The sequence below is a fragment of the Aspergillus mulundensis genome, assembly GCF_003369625.1.
Source record: "Aspergillus mulundensis strain DSM 5745 chromosome Unknown scaffold_10, whole genome shotgun sequence".
Taxonomy (NCBI): domain Eukaryota; kingdom Fungi; phylum Ascomycota; class Eurotiomycetes; order Eurotiales; family Aspergillaceae; genus Aspergillus; species Aspergillus mulundensis.
This window is the reverse complement of record NW_020797898.1, coordinates 662,850-683,873: the sequence shown is the minus strand read 5'-3', so window position 1 is coordinate 683,873 and position 21,024 is coordinate 662,850. Positions and strand designations below refer to the sequence as shown.

The 21,024-nt window shown below is 41.6% G+C and overlaps 5 protein-coding genes across 5 annotated transcripts; 3 read left to right on the top strand and 2 right to left on the bottom strand.

Moving 5' to 3' along the window:
* Positions 1-548: 548 nt before the first annotated feature.
* On the top strand, positions 549-1,118 carry DSM5745_08607 (uncharacterized protein; the record flags this gene model as incomplete). The annotated part of the gene is made up of 1 exon (XM_026750623.1): positions 549-1,118. The coding sequence occupies one exon, from the start codon at positions 549-551 to the stop codon at positions 1,116-1,118; it is 570 nt and encodes a 189-aa protein (XP_026600636.1).
* Positions 1,119-7,385: 6,267 nt separating this feature from the next.
* Positions 7,386-10,820, top strand: DSM5745_08606 (uncharacterized protein; the record flags this gene model as incomplete). Its single annotated transcript, XM_026750622.1, has 6 exons — positions 7,386-8,472; positions 8,524-8,790; positions 8,846-9,363; positions 9,428-10,063; positions 10,135-10,219; positions 10,279-10,820. The coding sequence occupies 6 exons, from the start codon at positions 7,386-7,388 to the stop codon at positions 10,818-10,820; spliced, it is 3,135 nt and encodes a 1,044-aa protein (XP_026600635.1).
* A 1,347-nt stretch (positions 10,821-12,167) lies between these two features.
* On the top strand, positions 12,168-13,679 carry DSM5745_08605 (histidinol dehydrogenase family protein; the record flags this gene model as incomplete). The annotated part of the gene is made up of 3 exons (XM_026750621.1): positions 12,168-12,479; positions 12,533-12,579; positions 12,641-13,679. 3 exons carry the CDS (start codon positions 12,168-12,170, stop codon positions 13,677-13,679), a joined length of 1,398 nt encoding a protein of 465 aa, XP_026600634.1.
* A 251-nt stretch (positions 13,680-13,930) lies between these two features.
* On the bottom strand, positions 13,931-16,046 carry DSM5745_08604 (glycosyltransferase family 2 protein; the record flags this gene model as incomplete). Its single annotated transcript, XM_026750620.1, has 3 exons — positions 13,931-14,514; positions 14,593-15,771; positions 15,833-16,046. The coding sequence occupies 3 exons, from the start codon at positions 16,044-16,046 to the stop codon at positions 13,931-13,933; spliced, it is 1,977 nt and encodes a 658-aa protein (XP_026600633.1).
* A 2,120-nt stretch (positions 16,047-18,166) lies between these two features.
* DSM5745_08603 (uncharacterized protein) lies at positions 18,167-20,074 on the bottom strand (the record flags this gene model as incomplete). The annotated part of the gene is made up of 2 exons (XM_026750619.1): positions 18,167-19,880; positions 19,989-20,074. The coding sequence occupies 2 exons, from the start codon at positions 20,072-20,074 to the stop codon at positions 18,167-18,169; spliced, it is 1,800 nt and encodes a 599-aa protein (XP_026600632.1).
* Between the last annotated feature and the right edge of the window lie 950 nt (positions 20,075-21,024).

Below are 21,024 nucleotides of genomic sequence, written 5' to 3'. Positions count from 1 at the left end.
TGACGCGGTCGAGCAACACTGATCCAGAATGTTGCAGACGAGATCAGGCTAAGCAGCGTTTGAAGGAGCCTATTGCCACAAATGGCAGGAAAGAGCGATGGTGCTCCCCGTGCAGTGAAACTAACTCGTGCGGCTGGAACCTAGGACCAACAGAACAGATGTTCTACCACGGTCTTAAAAACTACCTGGAACATGCATTTCCCAAAGACAAGCTACGGCCTCTCTCATGACAAGCGCTAGTCCGCGACCAAAGTAACCCTTGGGCACGGCGAGCTTAATGACGTCCTAGGGAACTACTGAGCGCCCATGTCGGGAACTCCGTCCGACCAATGGATACGGAAACATTACAAGCTGTCTTGTGCGACGCGACAGCAAAGGATAAATCGATTGGCGGTGATTTGACGCTCAGATAGTTTAGGTAAGGTGAGGAGTTGTGACTAAAAGCCACTATAACCACGGAGCATATAATAGGGGCGAGGTATCTAGAAGATGCACTACGGAGTAGGCCTTATGGTCAATGCAAGAAACGAAGATTATGTGCCCTCAAGATGACGTCCAAGGATGCAATCAAGGAACTTCGCACCTTTAAAATCAATCTCACCCCAGATAAAGGCAAGGGAGGGTTGTTTCGCACGAAAAATCCGCCCGAGCAACCATATCAGCGGGAGACCGTTCACAACAACCAACAGGGAATCCATGTCAAATGCTCGCTCCTCGACGTTGTTCACGGAAGGTGGTCCCCTACAAGCACAGAATCAGATGCCACTTTAATTGTATTCGGCTTTTGCTTTGACACTACTGGAGCTCCTGCCAGGGCGAGGATTGCGGCTGCCACTATCACCGTCACGTTTGCGGGCAAATCCGCCAACAATAATCATCCCGGCGTGGCCGATCTCTCGCTGAATGGGACCTACAGTTTGGTTAAAAAAGAAGATACCAAAACAATTGCCAGGGGGTATGATGTAAAGATCGGTACTAACGTTGCGAACGCCGGCCAGGTCGCCTTGGCCAAGAACTACAGTAAAGTGGTCACTTGTCAGGTCTCGGATGCGACTCACGTGAGCGGCACGTCGTGTATGATTGGAGTCGATTGGGATCCTGAGAATGCCGTCGAATAAAAGTTGAAGGAAAATGCGACACTTCAGACAGGGGTGCCTGTGTACCTACGAGCAGGAGTCTTACTCAAGCGGTCCACCCTCGCCCCTTTCCAATGCACACTCGAAATCAACAGTAAAGTGGATGTTAGATTGTTGGAGCGTAGTATACTGCTTGCCCCACTATAGCCCTTGCCTATTAGCTTAGTTAGCCACACCAAGTATAGCTTTATTATTATAGCCTAGCTAAATATAATTTTTAAGCTTTTATTTTTAAAAGGTTATATGCCCTAGGTAGCTTTTTTTATTAAAATATTATATTTACTTATATATAACTACTTTTTTTATTACTACCTTTTTTTAAAATTTATTTACTTTAAATATTTATTAAGTTAAAAATATTTTTATATAATATTAGGATTTTCCACCGCCTAGTATAAATTTTTTAATTACTTATTTTATATAATTTTTATATTACCCTTATATATTAAGGTTATATAAAAATTTATTTATAATATAGCTAATATTACTATTATTATTTTTAACCTTTATAAAGTTATTATATAGCTTAATAATTAAAAAAACTATTATTTATAATATAAATTTTTTAAAATTATACTTTAATTTAAATTACCTTGTTTTTAGCCTATTATTATTAAAAAAGTTTTTTTTTTTATAAGTATTTGCTAAAGCAAGTTATTATTATTATAAAATATATTAATAAAAATAACATGGCTTAAAATTAAGTTACTAAGCTTATTATTAAAAACTAAATTAATATTTAAACTTTTTAAAATATTAAAATAAAAGTAAAGCAAGGGCGCTAAACGTAATATAACTTTTTTTTATTATTATTTTTATAATTAATACTTTATATATAATATATAAACTAAATTTTTAGCCTTTAAAGTATTACCTAAGCCTTTTATTATTTATAAAAGCTATATAACTTATTTAGTGCTAATTTTTTTTTAAAAAGCTAGTAAATACTTAATATAATAAGATATATTAATTAATAATTAAAATAGTTTCTTGCAAAGTTTAGGAATATTATTACTAAGCTAATAATTATTTAAATTTTTAATTAATAGGCTATATGGTATTTTTTTACTATAATAATTTTTAGCTTATATAATATATAGCCCTTTATTACTTAGTTATATATAATATTTTATTAAAATATTAATAATATTTATTTACTTTTTTTATAGTTTAAACTTAATTAAATATAAATATTTAAAATTACTTAATATATTACTAATACTACTAGCTACTTTAATTATAATAGCTTTATCCTAATTAAGAATTACAATATTATATAGTATATATATTATTAATTATATAATAGTTATTTTTTTTTTACCTGTATTAGGAATTTAGTAAATACCTAGTTAAAAAATAAAGGTAATTTTAAAAATACTAGTACTAGCGCTTGTTAAGGCCGCGGTGGTAAATCTAAATATTATAAAAAAAAAAAAGGTAAAAAAGGCCGCGGTGTTTTTACCTTTATAAATATTATATAGGTAAAAAATATTACTACTAGCGCTTTGTAATAATTAGCTTAGGAATTAACTTAAGGTTTTTTATTAGCGCCTCCGCCTAATACTTTATAAGCCTTTTTAAACACTAATATAGTTAGTATTAATTTTAACTTTATATACATAAACTTTATATTTATATAATTATTAGATTTTAGTGCTAATAAGCTAAATCTTTATATTAAATTAACTTATATAAATATTAAACTAGTTATTAATAATAGTTAAATACTTAACTTTAATGCCTTTTATTATATAATATACTTTAAGCACGACTTTATATTATTTAAATATACTAAAGTTTTGGTTAAGATAGCTAATAATAGCAAGTTTTTTACTAAAGGCTATAGTAATATTATATTAGGTATTATTAATAAGTTTAGTATATAATAAATTAGGAGTTTTTTATTAAAAAATATTTAGTACACACCTAGCTTAGCTTATAATTTACTATTAATTAAATAGCTTATAAATAATAATATTTATATAATATTTAATATTAATACTATTATTAAATTTATATAATATAAATCCCTAGTTGCATACGCTACCTTGCTTAAATTTTATTATTATTTTTATTTAAATATTAATACTTTTTTTAAGGTAATTACCATGTTTATAAATACTTTTATACTTAGTTAAAGTATAATTTTACTTAAGGGTTTAATAATAGCTAGGGTAAAGGTTTTTAATAAGGTAATTTTTATATATTTAGCTTATTAACAGGCTGCCCATATATTTAAAAAAAAATTAAAAAAATTTTTTAATATATTATTAGCTTTAAATTATATAAGGGCCTGCTAGTTAAATAATATAAGCTATATATTATTAATAAAAAAATAGTGCTTTTTTTAATAAAGTAAAATCTAACTAGGAATTTTAGCCGCTGGCTAGGTAATATTATATATATAAATATTTACAAGCCTATATTAATACACGGGTAAATAAGCATTTTATATTTTATTATATTTATTAATAAGGCCTCCTAGTTTTACTAGGTATTTATTATAAAAAAAAAAAAAAACTTTTTAAAAAATTTCTTTAACTTTGTAACTAGCTATAAATATAACTAAAGTTAAAAATAAAATATATTTACTATAATAATGCTTTTAAATATTAATTACTAAAGTTATATTATAAAAATTATGGTATAGTTTTTAATTTAATACTAAGATATTACTTAGTACTAAACCTAATTACTAAGGTAAAAAATTACTATATTATTAAACTAGTTATATTTATTATAATAAAAAACTAACTTTTAAATTTTTTTTTAAAATTACCTAGTTCTTGCCGTTATTTATATTTATAACTATTTTTATTATAAAATTATTAGTAAAACGCCCTATAAAGCACTTAATAAAATATAACCTAATATTTTTTACTAGCGCGCGCTAGGATATAAATACTTTTACCTTATTTTTAAAAAAATATATAAAATAAAAATAAACCTTTACATGGTTAAGGGCTGTTTTATTAAATACTTTAAAAGTTTATATAAAGTTTATAACTTAAAATTAAAGCAAGTTATTACTACCTATAATATTATTTTTAAAAAGTTAAGTACTTCCCTCCCGCTACCTATTAATAAATATAATTTTAATACTTCACGCCTTATTACTAGCAAGGTAAATAAAAAAAAATTATGCCTTTAAAAATAAAAATATACACCCTTAGGCTTTAAAACTTTATTAAATTTTTATAAAAATATTTTTATTTTTTATAACTTTATTTTTTAACCTTTTAAAATAAATTTAAAATAAAAAAAACTATTTTAAAAAAAATTTTTTAATAGTATTACTTACAACCCGGAGTGGCTCTAAAAATATTAATTAATTAATATTTTTTTTTTAATACCTATACTAAACTTTTTAATTTAAAAGTTATATAATATAAAGCCTTAATATTATCCTGCTTTAAATCCCCGCCCTTTTTTTTAAAAAAGTAATTTAAGTATAATTAATAAAAATTATAATAGCCTAGTAAAATATACCCGCGCTTTAAAAATTAATACTTAGTATTTTTTACTTTTAAAAAGTAAAATATACCACTTAAATTATTTAAAAAAGCTAAGTTAAATTATAAAAAAGTATTTTAAATTAATAAGTATAAATAAACTTTTTTTTATATATAATCCTAACTTTTTTTTAAATTATCTTACGTGGTTTCTTATAAATTATAAGCTTGCTTTTAATAACTTTATTAATAATATTATTTTTATAGTAAATTTTAGCAAGCTAAATAAATAAAACTCCACTTTTAAAACCTTAAATAATACTGGTTATAAGCTAAAAATATATGTAAATATAGTTTTTTATTTAAAGATAAATAAATAACATATAGTTATTTATAAGGAGCTTAATAACTATTTTTTTAATAATATATAGCGCGTTATTAATTATTAAAAAAAAATATACCTTTTTAATTTTAAATAGGTATTTAAAATTAAATATAATAATACTTATAAAACTTACCTAGTTATTAAAGGCTTTTGCTAAATTATTAATTATAATTATAAAATTTATAAGGTATACATGGCTATTATTAAATTAATATTTTTTAAACTTTTTATTATACTAGCTGCCTGCTATAGCTAGGTATTATATTTTTTTAATATTATTACTACTTTTTTATATGCTAATCTTTTTAAAAAATTTTTTATTAAACTACCTAAGGGTAATAAAATTACTAGTAAATATAACTTGCTTTTAAAAACCTTATATAGCCTAAAATAATTATTAAAAAAGTGGTATAAAATACTTACTAGCTTTTTTATTTTACTAAAATTTATTAAAACACACGTGGATTATTTAGTTTTTATTTATAATTAAGTATTTATTTTTTTTTATATAAATAATATTATGCTTTTTTTTTATTTATAAATAATATTATAAAAATTATTAAAGCGCTTAAAGGCACCTTTAAAATTATTAATAATAAATTACTTACTTACTTTATTAATATTAATATTTACCATGTAAATAATAGTATTTATTTTTTTTAAAAATATTATATTAAAAATATTTTAAAGTAATTTAGCCTTAAAAACTATAAAAACTTTATAACTTTATATAATTTTAAGGTTATATTATAAAAGTTTAATAGCAAGGCCTTAATAAAAAAAATTTTTTATACTAAAAATAAATTAATATTTTTATTTAAATTTTTATTAATACATGCCTAAATATTTTTTTACTATTATACTTTTATTTTAATATATAATAAATTTTTTAAAAAATTATATTACAGCCCTAACACGCGTTTTTTACTATTTTAAAGTATTAAAAAACCTTATTATTTTTTACTAGTATAAAGGTAAAGGCCTTATTAAATATTATAATACTAACTAGGCTAGTGCTTATGCTAATAACTATATTTTTACTTTTAAATATATTTTTAAGGTGGCTAACAGGCTAATTAACTAGTTTTTTAAAAAATAATTTACTATAACCCTTTTATTAATAAAGTTAAAGTATATTTTTTAAGTAATTATAACTTAAGAACTCCTATAACTTTAACTTTTTTTTATTAAACTTAATATTTTATATTTTACTTTAATATAAATGCTTTTTATTAAATTAATACTTATTTATATAAATAATTAAGGCGTGATTACTTTATTAAAAAATTTAAAATTTTATACTTATATAAAGCACGTGGTAATTAAATATTACTTTATTTATAAAAAAGTGGCTGTTAGTAATATTAAATTTACTTATATTAATATTAAAAAATAAGTTATTAATAGCTTTACTAAGCCCCTTAAGCAGGTTTAGTATTTTTACTTTATTAAGTAACTTAATATAAAATACCTTAATAAAAGGGGCAATTTTTAAATAGCTTTATAATTTTTTATTTTAGCTTTTATTTTTTATTTATATATAAGGGCGGCCCGCTATAGCACCTTACTTATTTTTTATTATTTTATATTTTACTATTTGCTTTTTATTTAGGAAATATATTTAGCTTTATTTTTTTAGTAGGGCTTTTAGCAAGGAGGGTATTAAAGTATAATATATTACTTGCCTTATTATAGCCCTTGCCTATTAGCTTAGTTAGCCATACTAAGTATAGCTTTACTATTATAGCCTAGCTAGATACAATCTCCAAGCTTTTATCTCCAAGACAGATCCACGATAAAACGGTGGTTTGGATGGAAGCCAAAGGATGACCCTGTCCTATTCGACCCCACGATGGAGTCGACGAATAGGCTAATGGAGTATGACTTGCAGAAGTTGGGCGGTTTCAATATGGCGTTGGTGGAAGATATCACCTTCACCACTGTCTTTGATGACGCGATCAAACATGCGAACACGAGTAGGAACTGATAAAAACTGCGTTGAGCAATGTGATGACAGTGATGATTACCTGTTCACTTGTAATGGTTGTAGACAAGAAGCCCCGCATCTCTTGCTCAGTGCTCACTGGTCGAGCGACAGAAAACCCCGAGAAAAAAGCAAAACCAATTGCAGACAGCCGCAGTTGATGTCTCAGGCTGTACGAAGTAAAAGCTCGTCGGCTGACTCTCTGCTGACGCGGGAGTCGCTCGGCTAACGTTACCGTACACTGAAAAAGAAAAGGCTGTTTCAATCATTTTGCCAGAGAGATCCTTGCCGGTAATTTTGGTGGTCATCCGTCTGACCTTTCGTGGGTAAGCAGTTCACGTCACGCATCCTATTTCCCAATAGCTCGTCCCAATCCCCGAGTGTTGAGAGCTGGGTCCGGGGACGCCTTTGCAATCTGGATACCCAATATGGACAACTCCATGGACAAGGAGACAGAAGTGCAGCCTTCGTCGCAAAGTAGCACTGCCGATGAACAGGAATACGATCCAGTCACAGCCAATAGCACAGCAAGAGATAATGAAACCGAAGGGGAAGATGACGATGAGGAAGAAGCAGCGGACACTGAGGACGAAGAGGACGAAGATGATGACGATGATGAAGACGACCGGCAATCTGTCGATTCTAATCCAATTCATATAGAGTTGCAAGGCATTGTCAAGTCAATCAAGGGCTTCGAGATCAAGGACTGGACGGATCCAGCGAGACTTTTTGGAAAGGGGGCAACGCGATGGTTGCATATTGGGGAGGCTTCGGAAAAGACAGGAGATTGCATTCTGCACTTTTTGATGAAGGACGACGATGCCACTCCGGAACAGAACAAGGAGCTGGCAAAGACTTTCAAACTGATAGCCAAGTATCACCCCCGGTTGTTGACTCTCCCTAACTATGAAAACATGACCCCGTTGTACATTGCACTTATTGGGCTGGATCATCTGGATCGTTTACGCGTATCGCGCATCAAAAGGAGCCTCTTTCCTGCAAAGTTGTCGGAGAGGGCAGAAAAGCGGCTGGCAAAGGCCATAGCAACTCCATGCGGCTCGCAGAATCAGAATTGCTTGCATTTGGCGCTGAAAAACAAGTTCCGTGACAGCTCTCTACTCGAGGCAATGGTCCAACTTGCCAGTCAAAAAGCAATCAATGCACGGGATAATAGCAATTGGACTTCATTGCACCGCGCAGTTGACTATCGACACTCGAGCGAGGATACCTTGAAAATTGTTCGACAGCTCATCGCACGGGGCGAGTCACGGTGCGGGAAATTTGATGATTCACAGCCAAGATCCACATTTGACGGATATGTAACCATGGACAGAGAGGAGCTATTTGTTTATGAATACCATCTGAAGACCAGAGCCAGGATGCTTGCTCCAGCAGCCTCGGCGACATCAAGCAAGTTGGGCAGTAGGAAGGATGTGGCTAGGGAAGATAAAAAGCGAATTGAATCTGGCGAGAGGCAGTTGAAGGATCCAAAGAAAGCGGCAGAGACCCAGGAACGTATGACCTTGCGAGACAGGACCAACATGGCTGGTAGTTGAATGGGTACAGAACCCAGCAAGGATGCGGGGGACGAAACGCCGCCTAAACCAGGCCTGGCTCGTGCTAACACCTCCCTTCAGCGGAGAACAGATGGTCGAGCGAAGCTCAAACACTCGGCTGACAGCAGAAAGAAAAGCTCGAAGAATTCCAGTAGCAAGGAAGCGGAGAGACGAGAGCTGTGGTTAGGGCAGATAAGGGAGGAATTGAAGTTGCATTGCCTGCGAACCAGGTCCATTGCCCAGGCAGAGCGCTTTCTGTACGGATCCAACAAGGAAGGTACGTCCCTGGATGCCCATTCTGTACCAAGTGCCCTTTGCCTCATGCACCACAGGAATACAGCTCTACTTTGATTACAACGGTCTTCCGACAGAGAATGCAGACGCGGTCACCTTTTATGACAACTTTAAGGACACTCGCTTTGACGAAGTGCTGCAATACGTGGAATTTCCCCCTGTCCGGTTGTGGAAGACAGAAATCCCACGTGGTGAGACTTTCCAGCGACACAAGGACCTCTTGCAATCCAAATCCGGTGGGCGCAAAGACCTTCTTTTCTTTTTTGCATGGCTCAAGGACAAGAAAGTGAAGCACATCATCAACCTCACTGTCCACGACTTCGTCGATCCGCACGATGACGAGGTAATTGAAGCCTGCCTCACTGGATTCCGTGTTGATGTTTTGGACTGGTTGAAGCCTGATTTGGATCCTGAAATGCTTTGCAATGCTTTTCCAGATGTCAGAGAGTTGCATCTGCGCTGGGGCGGAAACAACGCAATCCTAAGGGCGTGGGGCGAGCCAGAGGGGCTTCGAGCTCTCAAAAACTTAGAGCACGTTTATTTGTATTACAACGAGGTATTTGCAGATGGCTTATCCTCGAACCATCTGTATCCGTACTGACCAAGCTCGTGTCCCACAGGCCTCTGATTGCTCACCGGCCAAAGTCGAAAGATTCAAAGCACGTTTTGAGATGCCCGCATCAGTCTCGGCGTTGGCAAAGGATGGTGACCTGGAAGACAAAGAATCAATTCTCGTTCCAACAATTACAAGAGAAGCAGATCAGGTTGAACAACCATTGAACATACCGAAGACTCGAATTAGAGTTTCAATACGTCAAAGTCAGACCGGTGAGACCTTTCGAGAGGCCGGGGCAATAGCTTCCCCAGTGGTGGCCCCAGGCCAGTCGACGATCACAGTGCATAAGTGGCTAGAAAGCATTGACACTTTCAACGACAAGCTGCGAACACTGATGACAAGTCTCCGCATGAATTCTCACAAGGGGGACGAAGTAAGGGTGGCCCTGATCGATGACGGAGTCGACTTCTGCGAAAAAGAATTTTGTGAGAAAATAATGCACGGCAAGAGTTTTGCTTATTGTCAGCACGGCAATCGACGCGAAAAGCAGTGGTATGTATCAGAGCTGGGGCACGGTACTGTCATGGCCCACATGATACTTCGCGTCTGCCCGATGGCCAGAATCTACCCTATCAAGCTAGACACGTTCCGAACCCCCAAAAAGAAACACATGGAGATTCGAACCGTCTCCGCAATTCAAGTATGTGCCCGTTTTGTAGCCCAGCCGTCGCTCCTTGAGTCGGAACTAATTTGACATACCACGCCATCTAGGGCATCGAGGCCGCCGTCCGAAATGAAGTGCAAGTCATTGCATGTCTTGGGCAGTCGAACAACCGAACAAAGAAGAGAAAATTGCGTTCGATGCGGCGTTGGGAAAGGCCGAAGATAAAGGCATCCTGATGTTTTGTGCCTCAGCAGACGAAGGTCAATACTCGGGCGACCATTACCCCGCCGCATGGGGTTCTCACAAGTTCTTCCGTATTGGAGCTTCTCAGGCCGATGGACATCCGTATAGTCGGGTTCCGGTAAACCAAGTCCATTACCTTTTCCCGGGTGTTGACGTTGTGCGGGCCAACAAGCGGGGCATCAAACTCCGGATCCTCGAAGATAATATCGCCTTCACCGGCTCTTCAGTCTCGACGGCCTTAGCAGCGGGGCTTGCAGCATTGGTACTGTGGTTTGCGATTATCGGTGCCAAATACTCCCAAGATGAAAACCAGACCGACGGTTTGGACTTCACCGACGTGAAAAAACTGCAGGACATCAAGGATATGAAGCAGGCGTTCCAGAAACTCGGTGCCGGTCGGGTTCCAAACGACAAATTCATTGAGATTTGGTCTGTTCTGGAGAGGCCGACTGAGTCGCTGAAGGATCATCACGGCCATAACAAAGCTGATGTCAGGGAGTCACGGCGGATCATCTTCAATTTGGCGCGGAATCTCGTAACCAAGTCCTGAAGAGAGGAATGACCGATCCAATTGGGGGCATTAGATGCCAAAGAACGGACATATTCGTGCTCTGCAGCAGAACTTTCGATGATGAAGTAATGCTCAAGAAGCAGCGGCGCGTAGCCTGATGATGGGAAGATGGTGGTGTTTGTGACTGTGTGGAAAAGACGGTCGGGGGCCCGGAACTCAGGGAGACCAGAGGCTCGGCAAGGCATCCTCTTCATTAAGCGCGGTGACCAAATTTCGGATGCGGATTGCCTTATCATATACTTTTCTGCTCTCTTTCAAGATTAGTTGTTTGTGTACTGTGGTTGAACCTGCGATTAGTAGTAAATCCGGAATGACGTTTTGCGTTGTCTAAAATGGTGCTTCCGTATGTTTTCTTATCCGTTGGGCGAAGGCTGCACGAGAATATATATCCACGCGTAATTGTTGTCTATGAAGCTCCACATGCAATGAAGCACCGTAAAACTGTCTTGTACTAGCACGATCCAAGACACGCATACCTACCACCTGTTAGTTTACTTCAATCGCGACTGAGGAGATAAATGCCCTCGCTCGACACAAGAGGGCCAAATGCCATGAGTCCCACGTGACGTCCTGAGTAATCGACTCCCGTCGTCCCCGCACGTTTCCGGGGAAGGTTCCAACCATCTACCAAGCTTCGACGGTGCGGCCGCGCAAATCTGCACGCTCAATGGTCCCAGGCTGTTATTATTCAGTTGATTTCAATATTTCACATACGATGTACCGCAATTGGTATTGTCCACTACACCGTACTCCTCTCGCTGGATCTGCAGAGCGGGTGGATTCCGAAGTCTCGCTCTCGGAAGGCCCGCAACGGCGCCCTCTTTGATTCTCCCTCGGCTACCTAGGTACAACATACGCGACCGACGGACTTTCCATTGTTGAGCTCGAGGACGACGAATGCAGAAACCCCAGTATCGGATCCTGATTCCTGCGCGGCCGACCTCGAATGTGGGACCCCGCGGTGCCGTCCCGGATGTGGTCCCAGTGGACTACTAACCCCGGATCCTTCCCGTCGATGATTCCCATTCCTACGGCAGTGATCAGAGTATTAGATTGCTTTGTAGGGGACACCCAGACAAGTCCGATATCTGCTGCGGGGTACATTTGAAGCTCTTGGGGTTCGGATTTCGTGCCGACCAGAGTGATCCCTTGCCCGCCGTAACTGTGTGCTTCCGGGATGGAGCCGACAGATGCGGAGTCCCCCGCATCATTCAAGTCAGGTATGAAAATTCATTTATAGAAAGAGGCAGACTCAACCTCGAAGCTCAATTGCTGACGATCTACTCATCTGAAAGAGCCCTACCGTACCCACCGAGACAATCCAAGATGCCTACCACATTCCTCAAATCCAAACAATCCCCCGCCGCGAATCAGAAGCCCATCGACGTGAGCTTTATCGTCAGCGGCATGATCGATGACGTACGGGAAAATGGCGACATCGCGGTGCGCAAATACTCCGAAAAGTTCGACAAGTGGTCTCCGGCCTCGTTCAAGCTTTCGCAAGCCGAGATTGAGGTGTCGATCGCGCAGTGCTCCAAGCAAACAATCGAGGACATCAAGACCGTGCAGAACAATGTTCAGGCATTTGCTCAAGCTCAGAAAGAGTCCTTGAAGGACTTTGAGTTTGAAATTCAGCCGGTGAGTGTTTCCGACCAAACTTAAGGGCTGTCCCTGTTTTGACGGCCTTGCAGGGAGTTATCCTTGGACAAAAGAACTTACCTATCAGGACCGTTGGCGCGTAAGTTCTCCATTCAGCTATGACGATGTCAACTTCATGGCCAAAACTAACCAATTCGAAGGTACATCCCCGGTGGCCGCTACCCCCTTCTCGCCTCCGCACACATGACAATCCTCACCGCGAAAGTCGCCGGCGTCCCGCACGTAATCGGTTGTACACCCCCGATAAACGGCAAAATCCCGCACGCTACAGTCGCCGCGATGCATTTCGCGGGCGCAGACGAGATCCACATACTCGGCGGCGTACAAGCCATCGCCGCAATGGCCGTGGGCACTGACAGCATCCGCAAAGTGGACTTCATCGCGGGCCCTGGAAATGCCTTCGTAGCAGAAGGGAAGCGCCAGCTATTCGGCGAAATCGGAATCGACCTGTTTGCTGGTCCGACCGAGATACTGATTGTAGCGGATGAGACTGCAGATCCGTTCACTGTTGCGACGGATGTTATCTCGCAGGCGGAGCATGGGCCGGACTCGCCGGCTGTGGTCATCACCACCTCAGCGCGAGTTGGAAGAGAGGCGATCCGAATCATTGATCATTTGCTGAACCATTCGGATCTGAGTACGGCGGACGTTGCGAGCGTCTCGTGGAAACACCATGGCGAGGTCATCCTCGTCGACACAATGCAAGAGGCCTGGAAGCTGGCAGACGAGTACGCGAGTGAGCATGTCCAGATTTTCACGAAGAGGCCGCGCGACGCCCTCGAGAACATGACAGCCTACGGTGCGCTGTTCCTGGGTGAGAATACCTGTGTCTCATACGGTGATAAGGTCTGTCTCCCATTTCAGCCCTCACAACCCAGTCCGTCATTGCCACAGGACGAGATGGCTGACTATGAGGTGCAGGTAATCGGAACGAACCACGTCCTGCCCACCCGCAAAGCAGCCCGATACACCGGGGGCCTCTGGATCGGCAAGTTCCTGCGCACGGTGACATACCAGGAAGTAAAGGACGAGACCGCGAGCGGCGAACTAGGGCGTCTCTGTGGACGTGCAGCTAGGGCTGAGAACTTTGAGGCCCATGCGCGCTCGGGGGACCTCAGGGCGTACCGGCATTTGAAGGATGAGATTGATTGGATTGCGGGTGTGAAGGTGAAGTTGTGATTTCCCGGACGTTCGCTTGAGGCTTCTGTATCCATGGCAACCAGATCTAAGGGTAACGGGTAGGCTAAATACCCATGGCTCTATATTCCGTATTGGGCCTTTGCTACAGCCTTTGCTACAGATCTTCAGGTATGTGTAGATAGGCTGCTTTGCGACCCGGAAAGGCCAAAACTAGACATACTCCCGTCTAGCAACATCTCCATCATCTACTGAAGTCTCCCACGCGCTCGCTGTGCGCGACAACTCTACCTTTACAACAATACGACCGCCACCAGGGCCCCGCATAGCAGAAACATCGCAGCCCCAGCAATCGCAGAATACACCGGGCGCCCAAATGTAGAACCCACAACCTCCTTGCGCACATGGAGCCTAGGAAATCTGGTACCCTCCTTCGTCTCTTCCAATCTCTCATCCCGGTCAGGATACACCGGCGGGTTGACAAGACAAGACACCGCTACCCAGGCATTCGTGATGACGAGGTACAGGACATGCACGAAGGACGGGTAGAATATGCCTTTGAGACTGAGGATATCAGCTCGCTCATCATAACGATAACTACCGCGCCAAGACCTGGATATACAGAGGACAATTGCGCTTGCCGTGATGAGGAGCCAGAGGATTGTAGTGAGGACGGCGCCATGGGCCAGCAGATCGCGCCGTAGGAACGTTTGGCAGGATGAGACCGAGGAGTCAGGCGCAGGAATGGGTTCGCCAACAGCGTCTTCCTTCTGATTCTGATTCTGATTCCATGAGTTCGCTGTGCTTCCGGTGACGAAAGAGCCCTCTTTAGGTTTGCTGGTGACGCAGTAGAATTTGATGATTGCGAGTAGATGCTCTGTGTGATTGTGTTAGATTCTGCAGCTCAACGCGCAGGAGAATATATGGAGAAACAGAGGGAAAGGAGAGAACTCACGTCCAGCAAGCCAAATATTCTCCAGATGAGGGAAAAGCGAGACCCGAAATCCAGTGGCGGCCATCTGCAACCAGCCATAAAGCCAGATCGAGGCGATGTGCGCTATTGCCAGGCTGAGCTGGAGTGTGTTCACCCAGCGTGCATCCGCAGAAACAGGAACAACAGACCGTCCCTGACCCAGTCCCAGTCCCAGAGCGAGCAGCAGCACAGGAGCAGCCCATTGCACAAAAAGACACCCAACCAAGCCACCCACAATCCCGACTCCGTTCATACCAATGTCCCACCCCAGCCTGCCCTCCATTTCCAACTCTCCCCGTACCCATGGTAGAAGCAGCTTGATTTGCTGCGCATGCCCAATATTCCAGCGATTCCGCTGCGCAATGTGCCCTTTTAGTGAACCCGGGACTGTACCCCACTGCAACGGTTCTTCAACCTGCAGGACCTGATGCCCTTTAGCACGAAGAATAAGCGAGAGCTGCCAATCCTCGGAAAACGAGTACGTCGGGTATCCGCCTACATCAACGATCGCCTGCCGTCGGAAGAGCGCGCCGGACCCGGCGTCAATGGCGCGATTTCGGGAATCGAGTTCTGCATTCTGGCATGCGTAGAAATGCAGGCGGGATTGCGAGAGTGGGTCGTCACGAGGCAAGTTGTAGTAGTACTGCCGGGTCGTGACGAGCGCGGCCTGCGGGTTGAGGAGGAGATGCGGGATTGTCCCTCGGAGAAAGTCCGGGGAGGGCATGCAGTCTGCGTCCAGGACGGCGCAGTATCCCGCTTGCGGCTGGAACGCTGGGTCTTCCTGTAGGGTGAAGAGGGCGTAGTTCAGGTTCGCGGATTTGGCGAAAACCTGGCCCTTCTCGTTGGCGCTGGATGCTGAGGTCCGGGTATTGTAAGAAAGATTCGGATAGCTGGTCAAGGTCAGCTCTTCGACTGCCCCTTTGAGCATGACTGATCCGCCGTCGTCGAGGACCAGAACGCGGAATCGTGAGGCTGGGTAATCCAGCGTACAGGCTGCGCGGATGGTGTCGAGGACAACATCCAATGGCTCGCCGCAAGTGGCGACGAAGATATCGACCCGGGGCAAGTCCTGTGAATTGCCCCGTAGTCGAAGTCGCGCTCTCGGTGACTTCGCTTTATTACCGGCGGCGATGGTGGAGAGATAGTTCTGACGGAAGCCGTCTTTATCCATGGTCATCATTAGCAAAGTTCTAGGACAACATAGTAGAGTACAGAGACATACGGGCTAAAATCCACTCAACGATTATCATCAACCAGAGGTGCCATGACTGCTGGACTGCGCCGAGTAGTCCCAGGCGGGTCAAAAAGTAGATGTTAGACAACCATCTTGCCGCGTGAGCTGCGTAGATGAGAGGTTCCCGGTAACGCTTCCCGTCCTGGACGTGCTGGTGTGGCGGAAGCTCGACGACATCGACGCCCTTGGGTTCTTTCAACATCGTGCGGACGGTTGCTATCCGACAGTTGCCGAGCTGCGTTTCGACGTTGAAATCGAGCGTTATTACGCGCTCATTTCGTCCACGCAACAATTCTTTGGCCACAATTTTCCGGAAACATGGCGGTATATATGCAAAAATTCTGGGACCTTCCACGGGGGCCGCTAGTGTTCGCTTCTTGACGCCACCAAAGGCCCAGGTCGAGGCCTACGAAATGGCGGTGATGGAAAGTTTGACCAAAGACGCTGAAATTGGGGGACAAGTGTGGGGATTTCTCTCCTGGTTGCGCATCCTAAGAGTGATAGGACAAGACACCTGGGAAAGCTCATCTTGAAAAGCTGGGGCCGTCAACTGTTCGAACAAAGTGGAGGGAGCAAGCCCTAAGTCAGTCCTGAAGAATGACCCACCGGCTCCACAGTCACCGACGGCGAGGTTCCCGGGTAAACATTAAACTCCACGACCTGCAAATGCGATGGCGATATCTTCGAAGGCAATTGAGTTGCTGCTGGAGGTTTAGGTGGAATTCGAAGTGTCCAAAAACCAACACTGAGAGGCCGAGAGACGTTCTTCACATCAGACCAACAAACCTCAAGTTCTCGTGATCTGTTTTATCCAGATGGCTGTCACCAATTTCGGAAACATCACTTACCGTAACAGGAGAGCCCATGTTATTCAGGATATATTCACCGTAAGGATCACTTTATTTGTCGTCCGGTGATGTTTGTCGCCGGCAATTCTCACGTTGGAGGGAACCACAATGATCAGACACATGGCCGGGGAGATGAACGAGTAAGCTGCCATGAAGACGTAGCGGGGACTAGTACTTTTCATGCCCCAGTCTGGAACATAGCAGGACACAATTGGCCTGGGGAAAATACGAAATGTAGAGTTTAAGTGAGCGTATAGGTAAATACTGGGGAGACACTCAATCGAGCGGTATCAGATACCCGGGAAGTCATGAATGTGGGCTTTTCAAATATCCTCTTGTTGCTGCCCGAGCAGGTCGGAGGGCTTGAAGGTGGAAATCTGGGTTCCGACAACGAGGGCCGCCTCGTCGAACCAGGCTGAGGCTGCCTGGACGGATCAATGACGACCCGTTGGAGGGCAGAGAAGATGGATATACTCTGAGACTGGCCCAACTTAGCTTAATTATACCTCCAATCAGTCATGGGATGTGTGAGACAGCACACGTAGGTATACCGGGTGCCAAGTCGAGTACCGTATAGCATGAACGCTGATACGAGCACCAAGACAAGACCCCAGAGAGGCTTAGCAATGTCGAAAAGTGCACTCACAGCGAATTTGAAGCCGAAACAAACAGCAATTAACCGCAATTGTTGCGAGGTACTGTTCGGGAGTTCGTTGAAAACATCTGGAAGCTGTGTGGGAAACAAAGGTGAGCAGAAGCCAGGTTCTCTGCAGAAACTGTGAGTGAGTTCCTACACAAATAGCCAACTCTTTGAAACCGTAAGCATGTCCGGAGATGGGACCATCAGTTGTGGGGTACGCAATCTCTGCATCTCTGCGTGGGTGTCGCGGATTATCTGGATCGTGCGCATCTTTTGCTTGATTGAAAGCCACTTCGCGTCAAGTGGCGTATTTTCGGGAGTAATCTCGACGAGCTACAAAAGCCGGACCGATGTTCAATAGAGATAGACTGGTTAGTGAAAGTCTGATATCTGTAAATGTTGACGTACCCATATTTCTCGACCCGCCTTTCAGTACCAAGCCAGACTAGTCGCCAGCCGTCTCAATCCAGGTGCGAGGAAATAAGAGGAAGTAATAGAGGAGTAGAGAAAGTGAAGCTGCATTGAATCTGTAAACATGACTCGTCGAGATCATAACATCGTACATGGCATTACAGGTCGAACCGGTTGCCCGCCAGACTCAGCAATTGCTGGAGCACGGGGAAGACTCGAGAAGGAAACTGGACAGTACTCGTACATTGCTGAAAGACCGCAAGAAGACACACGAGGGAAGCAACGTCCCCATGAACGAGACGAGGGTCAATAAAGAGGAAACAATGAGCGAAAAACGTAAGCAAGAAAACGACCGGAAAACGTGTGCAGCAGGGAAAGAAAGCCTGTGTGTTGTTTGATCACCGTGACTTGGATGCCTAGAATTTACTTCTCATCCAAGCCAAACATGCCCCCATCCCATCCAGACGCACGGTTAAGCCTGCGGCCAAAGACACGGATGGCTGTAGCAGACAGCTTGCCGGTGAATTCAGTGAACTGGATGCTTCGATCCGCGCTGATCCTCGGCTTTGTCGGCGTGAAGTGCCACGTGGAGCAATGCATCTTCAACGCAGCAAAGCCCACGGAGGTCATCGCGTGGAAGAAATCGTTCCAAGTGACCTCAGCAGGCGTAGTGGTGACGACGGGATTGGAAAACAGGGTGCGGAACACCTTGAGGGCGCGGGCATCGACGGCGAAAAGAGGAGCCGCAGATGATTCTTCGGACTTGCCGACGGTGCCGAATGGCTGCGGTGCGTTACGCGCCTGTTCGTTAAGCTGGGAAAGGACAAATGCATTGCCGCGCAGCTTGGTGTAAATCGCTGACATGGGATGATAAGTGTTATGGAGCCCACGTTTAGCGGATGGGATTGAACGCGTGTTTTCAGACCCAGCGCCCTCCCATTCGGGTGTACGGCGAAGGATGTTCTGCAGGGAGAGGAGCTTCCCTGCGGCAGTGCCACGCAAGTTGCCAGACTTGGTGCACAAAGAACGATCGATGGCGGCCCAGACGGCGTCCAGTTTGCGTTCAGCGCTGCGTAGGGCGTCGACGGTTTCTTTGGTGCGTCGCTTTTCAAACGGATAGTAAAATTTGCCACCGGATGGATCGCAAATTGCGCCGGCGTCGGTCAAGCTGTCATCTGAAAGAGAGTCGGCGTATCGCGAATATGCTTTGAAACGCTTGCTGTACTCGGCCGCTAACGCGTCCTCCCGCTTCTTCGCCACATCGTCCCAGGTCCGACTCCATGGCTGGTATTGATCAAACTGATTGGCACACTGCGCCAGGAGTGACAGGTCTCCCACAATGGCCGCAACGTACGGAGTCAACATTGCTCGTGCGCGTGGCTCGGATTGGAGCAGCCTCTCAAGCTCGTCAGTGAGGACACGCGTACTGATGATATCCAACACTTGGTTATCTTTTGAAAGGAAGGTGAGAGACCAGACTACCTGGTGCTGGACTTTACCTTCGTTATTAACGTTTTTCATGTTCATCCAGACATGGACTGACTCCGAACCACCGCGTGACGGCTCACGCATCCAAAATCTTCGCAAGGGCGGCGAAGGGTGGCATGCGTGCCAGAGACTACCCTGTAGTAGATCTGGAACACGGTCGAGGAAGTAACGGAATTGGAGAAGGGCTTGCAGGTAGTCCTCGGGTAAGTCGCTCGAAGGGACAATCTCCGTCGCATACTTCCTCTGCAGTTTCGCTACCTTGTCGGCTAATCTGCCACCCTCAGACACAATCTCCGCAGTCAGATATGCCTCTCCCACCAGAGAACTAACGACGCAAGTCCACCAGCGCAGCTTCTGTGAGAGTAGAGGGTGGTCATTTGCCTCGGGGTCTTTCAAGTGTACAATTTGATGCTCACCAGCATCGACAAGGTACGATGCGAAGTATTCAGGATCTTCACGGAGGGCCCAGAGATGATCCTCTAGAGCAGATGCCCTGGCTGCTAGCAGTGACTCGAGGAAACAGAAATCCGGCTGTTGAGTCGGAGCCCGATAGGGCGCTTCTGCCGCTTTAACAGCCAGTGATTCATAGCCAGCTACATCACTTTCACGCTTCAGGTCCGGCTCAAGGAGAATGGGGTAGTCTGCCAAACTTTCTTTGGGAATTGTCGAAGCAGAGATGTAGAGTATGAATATGTGTATATGGTGTATCTAGCTGAGGCGGCCTATATAGGCGCTGTAAGATGACTAATGGCTAAACGAGGTGTGCAGTGGGGCGATTAGTATAGTACGCTCCGACACGCCCCTTGCTGGGAGCCCTACTGGCAAAGATGAAGCTAGATACATATCCCAAAAGAGGTCACAGTTGGGGTTAACAAGAGCCCGCGGGTTAGGTATTTACTAAGACACGCTAGTTTTAATGCGGTAGGCAGGGTAAGATTTAGCCTAAATATATAAGTTAGTTATTTTATTTTTTTACACCTTTTTAACTTTACTAGGTACTAAGTTATAACTAGCTAACTTTACTAGCTAACTTTATAGCAATATAAAACTAGTTATTAATTAAAAATTATATTAACTTTTTTTTAATTTTTTTTTACCTTTTTTACCTAATACTAACCTAACTAGTTATTTTTAATTATTAATTTTAACTGGTTAATTTTAACTAGTTAATTCTAACTAGTTAATCTTTACTGGTTAATTTTTATTATTTAATTTTTATTAATTAATTCTAACTAGTTAATCTCTACTGGTTAATTTTTATTATTTGATTTTTATTAATTAATTTTTACTAGTTATTACTTAGTTCCTAACTAGTTATTTAGCATGGTAATAAAAAATTAAAAATTAAGAAACCTTAAAAAGTACTAGTAATATATAAAATTATATACTACTAGTATTTTAAGGCTTTTTAAATTTAAGGTTATAAGTTTACTATACCTTAACTAGTTAGTAATAAGTTATTATTTAATTTAATTTAATATTAATATTATTAATAGCAAGCCTAAAACTTTTAAAATTTATATTAAAAAATGCTAGTGCTAGTACCCTAAATATATTACTTTTTTAATAATTTAATTAATATTTAACTAGTGCTTAATTAATTACTAACTTATTTAAATTAATTATGCCTTAAAGTTAAACCTTATTAGGTATATTAAAAAAATATATTAAAAAAAACATTTTTATACCCCTAACTTTTACTTAACTAAGCGCAATAAAAAACCCTAAATAATAATAAAATTTATAATATAATTAATAAATAGATAACTTATTTTTAACTAGTTACTAACTAG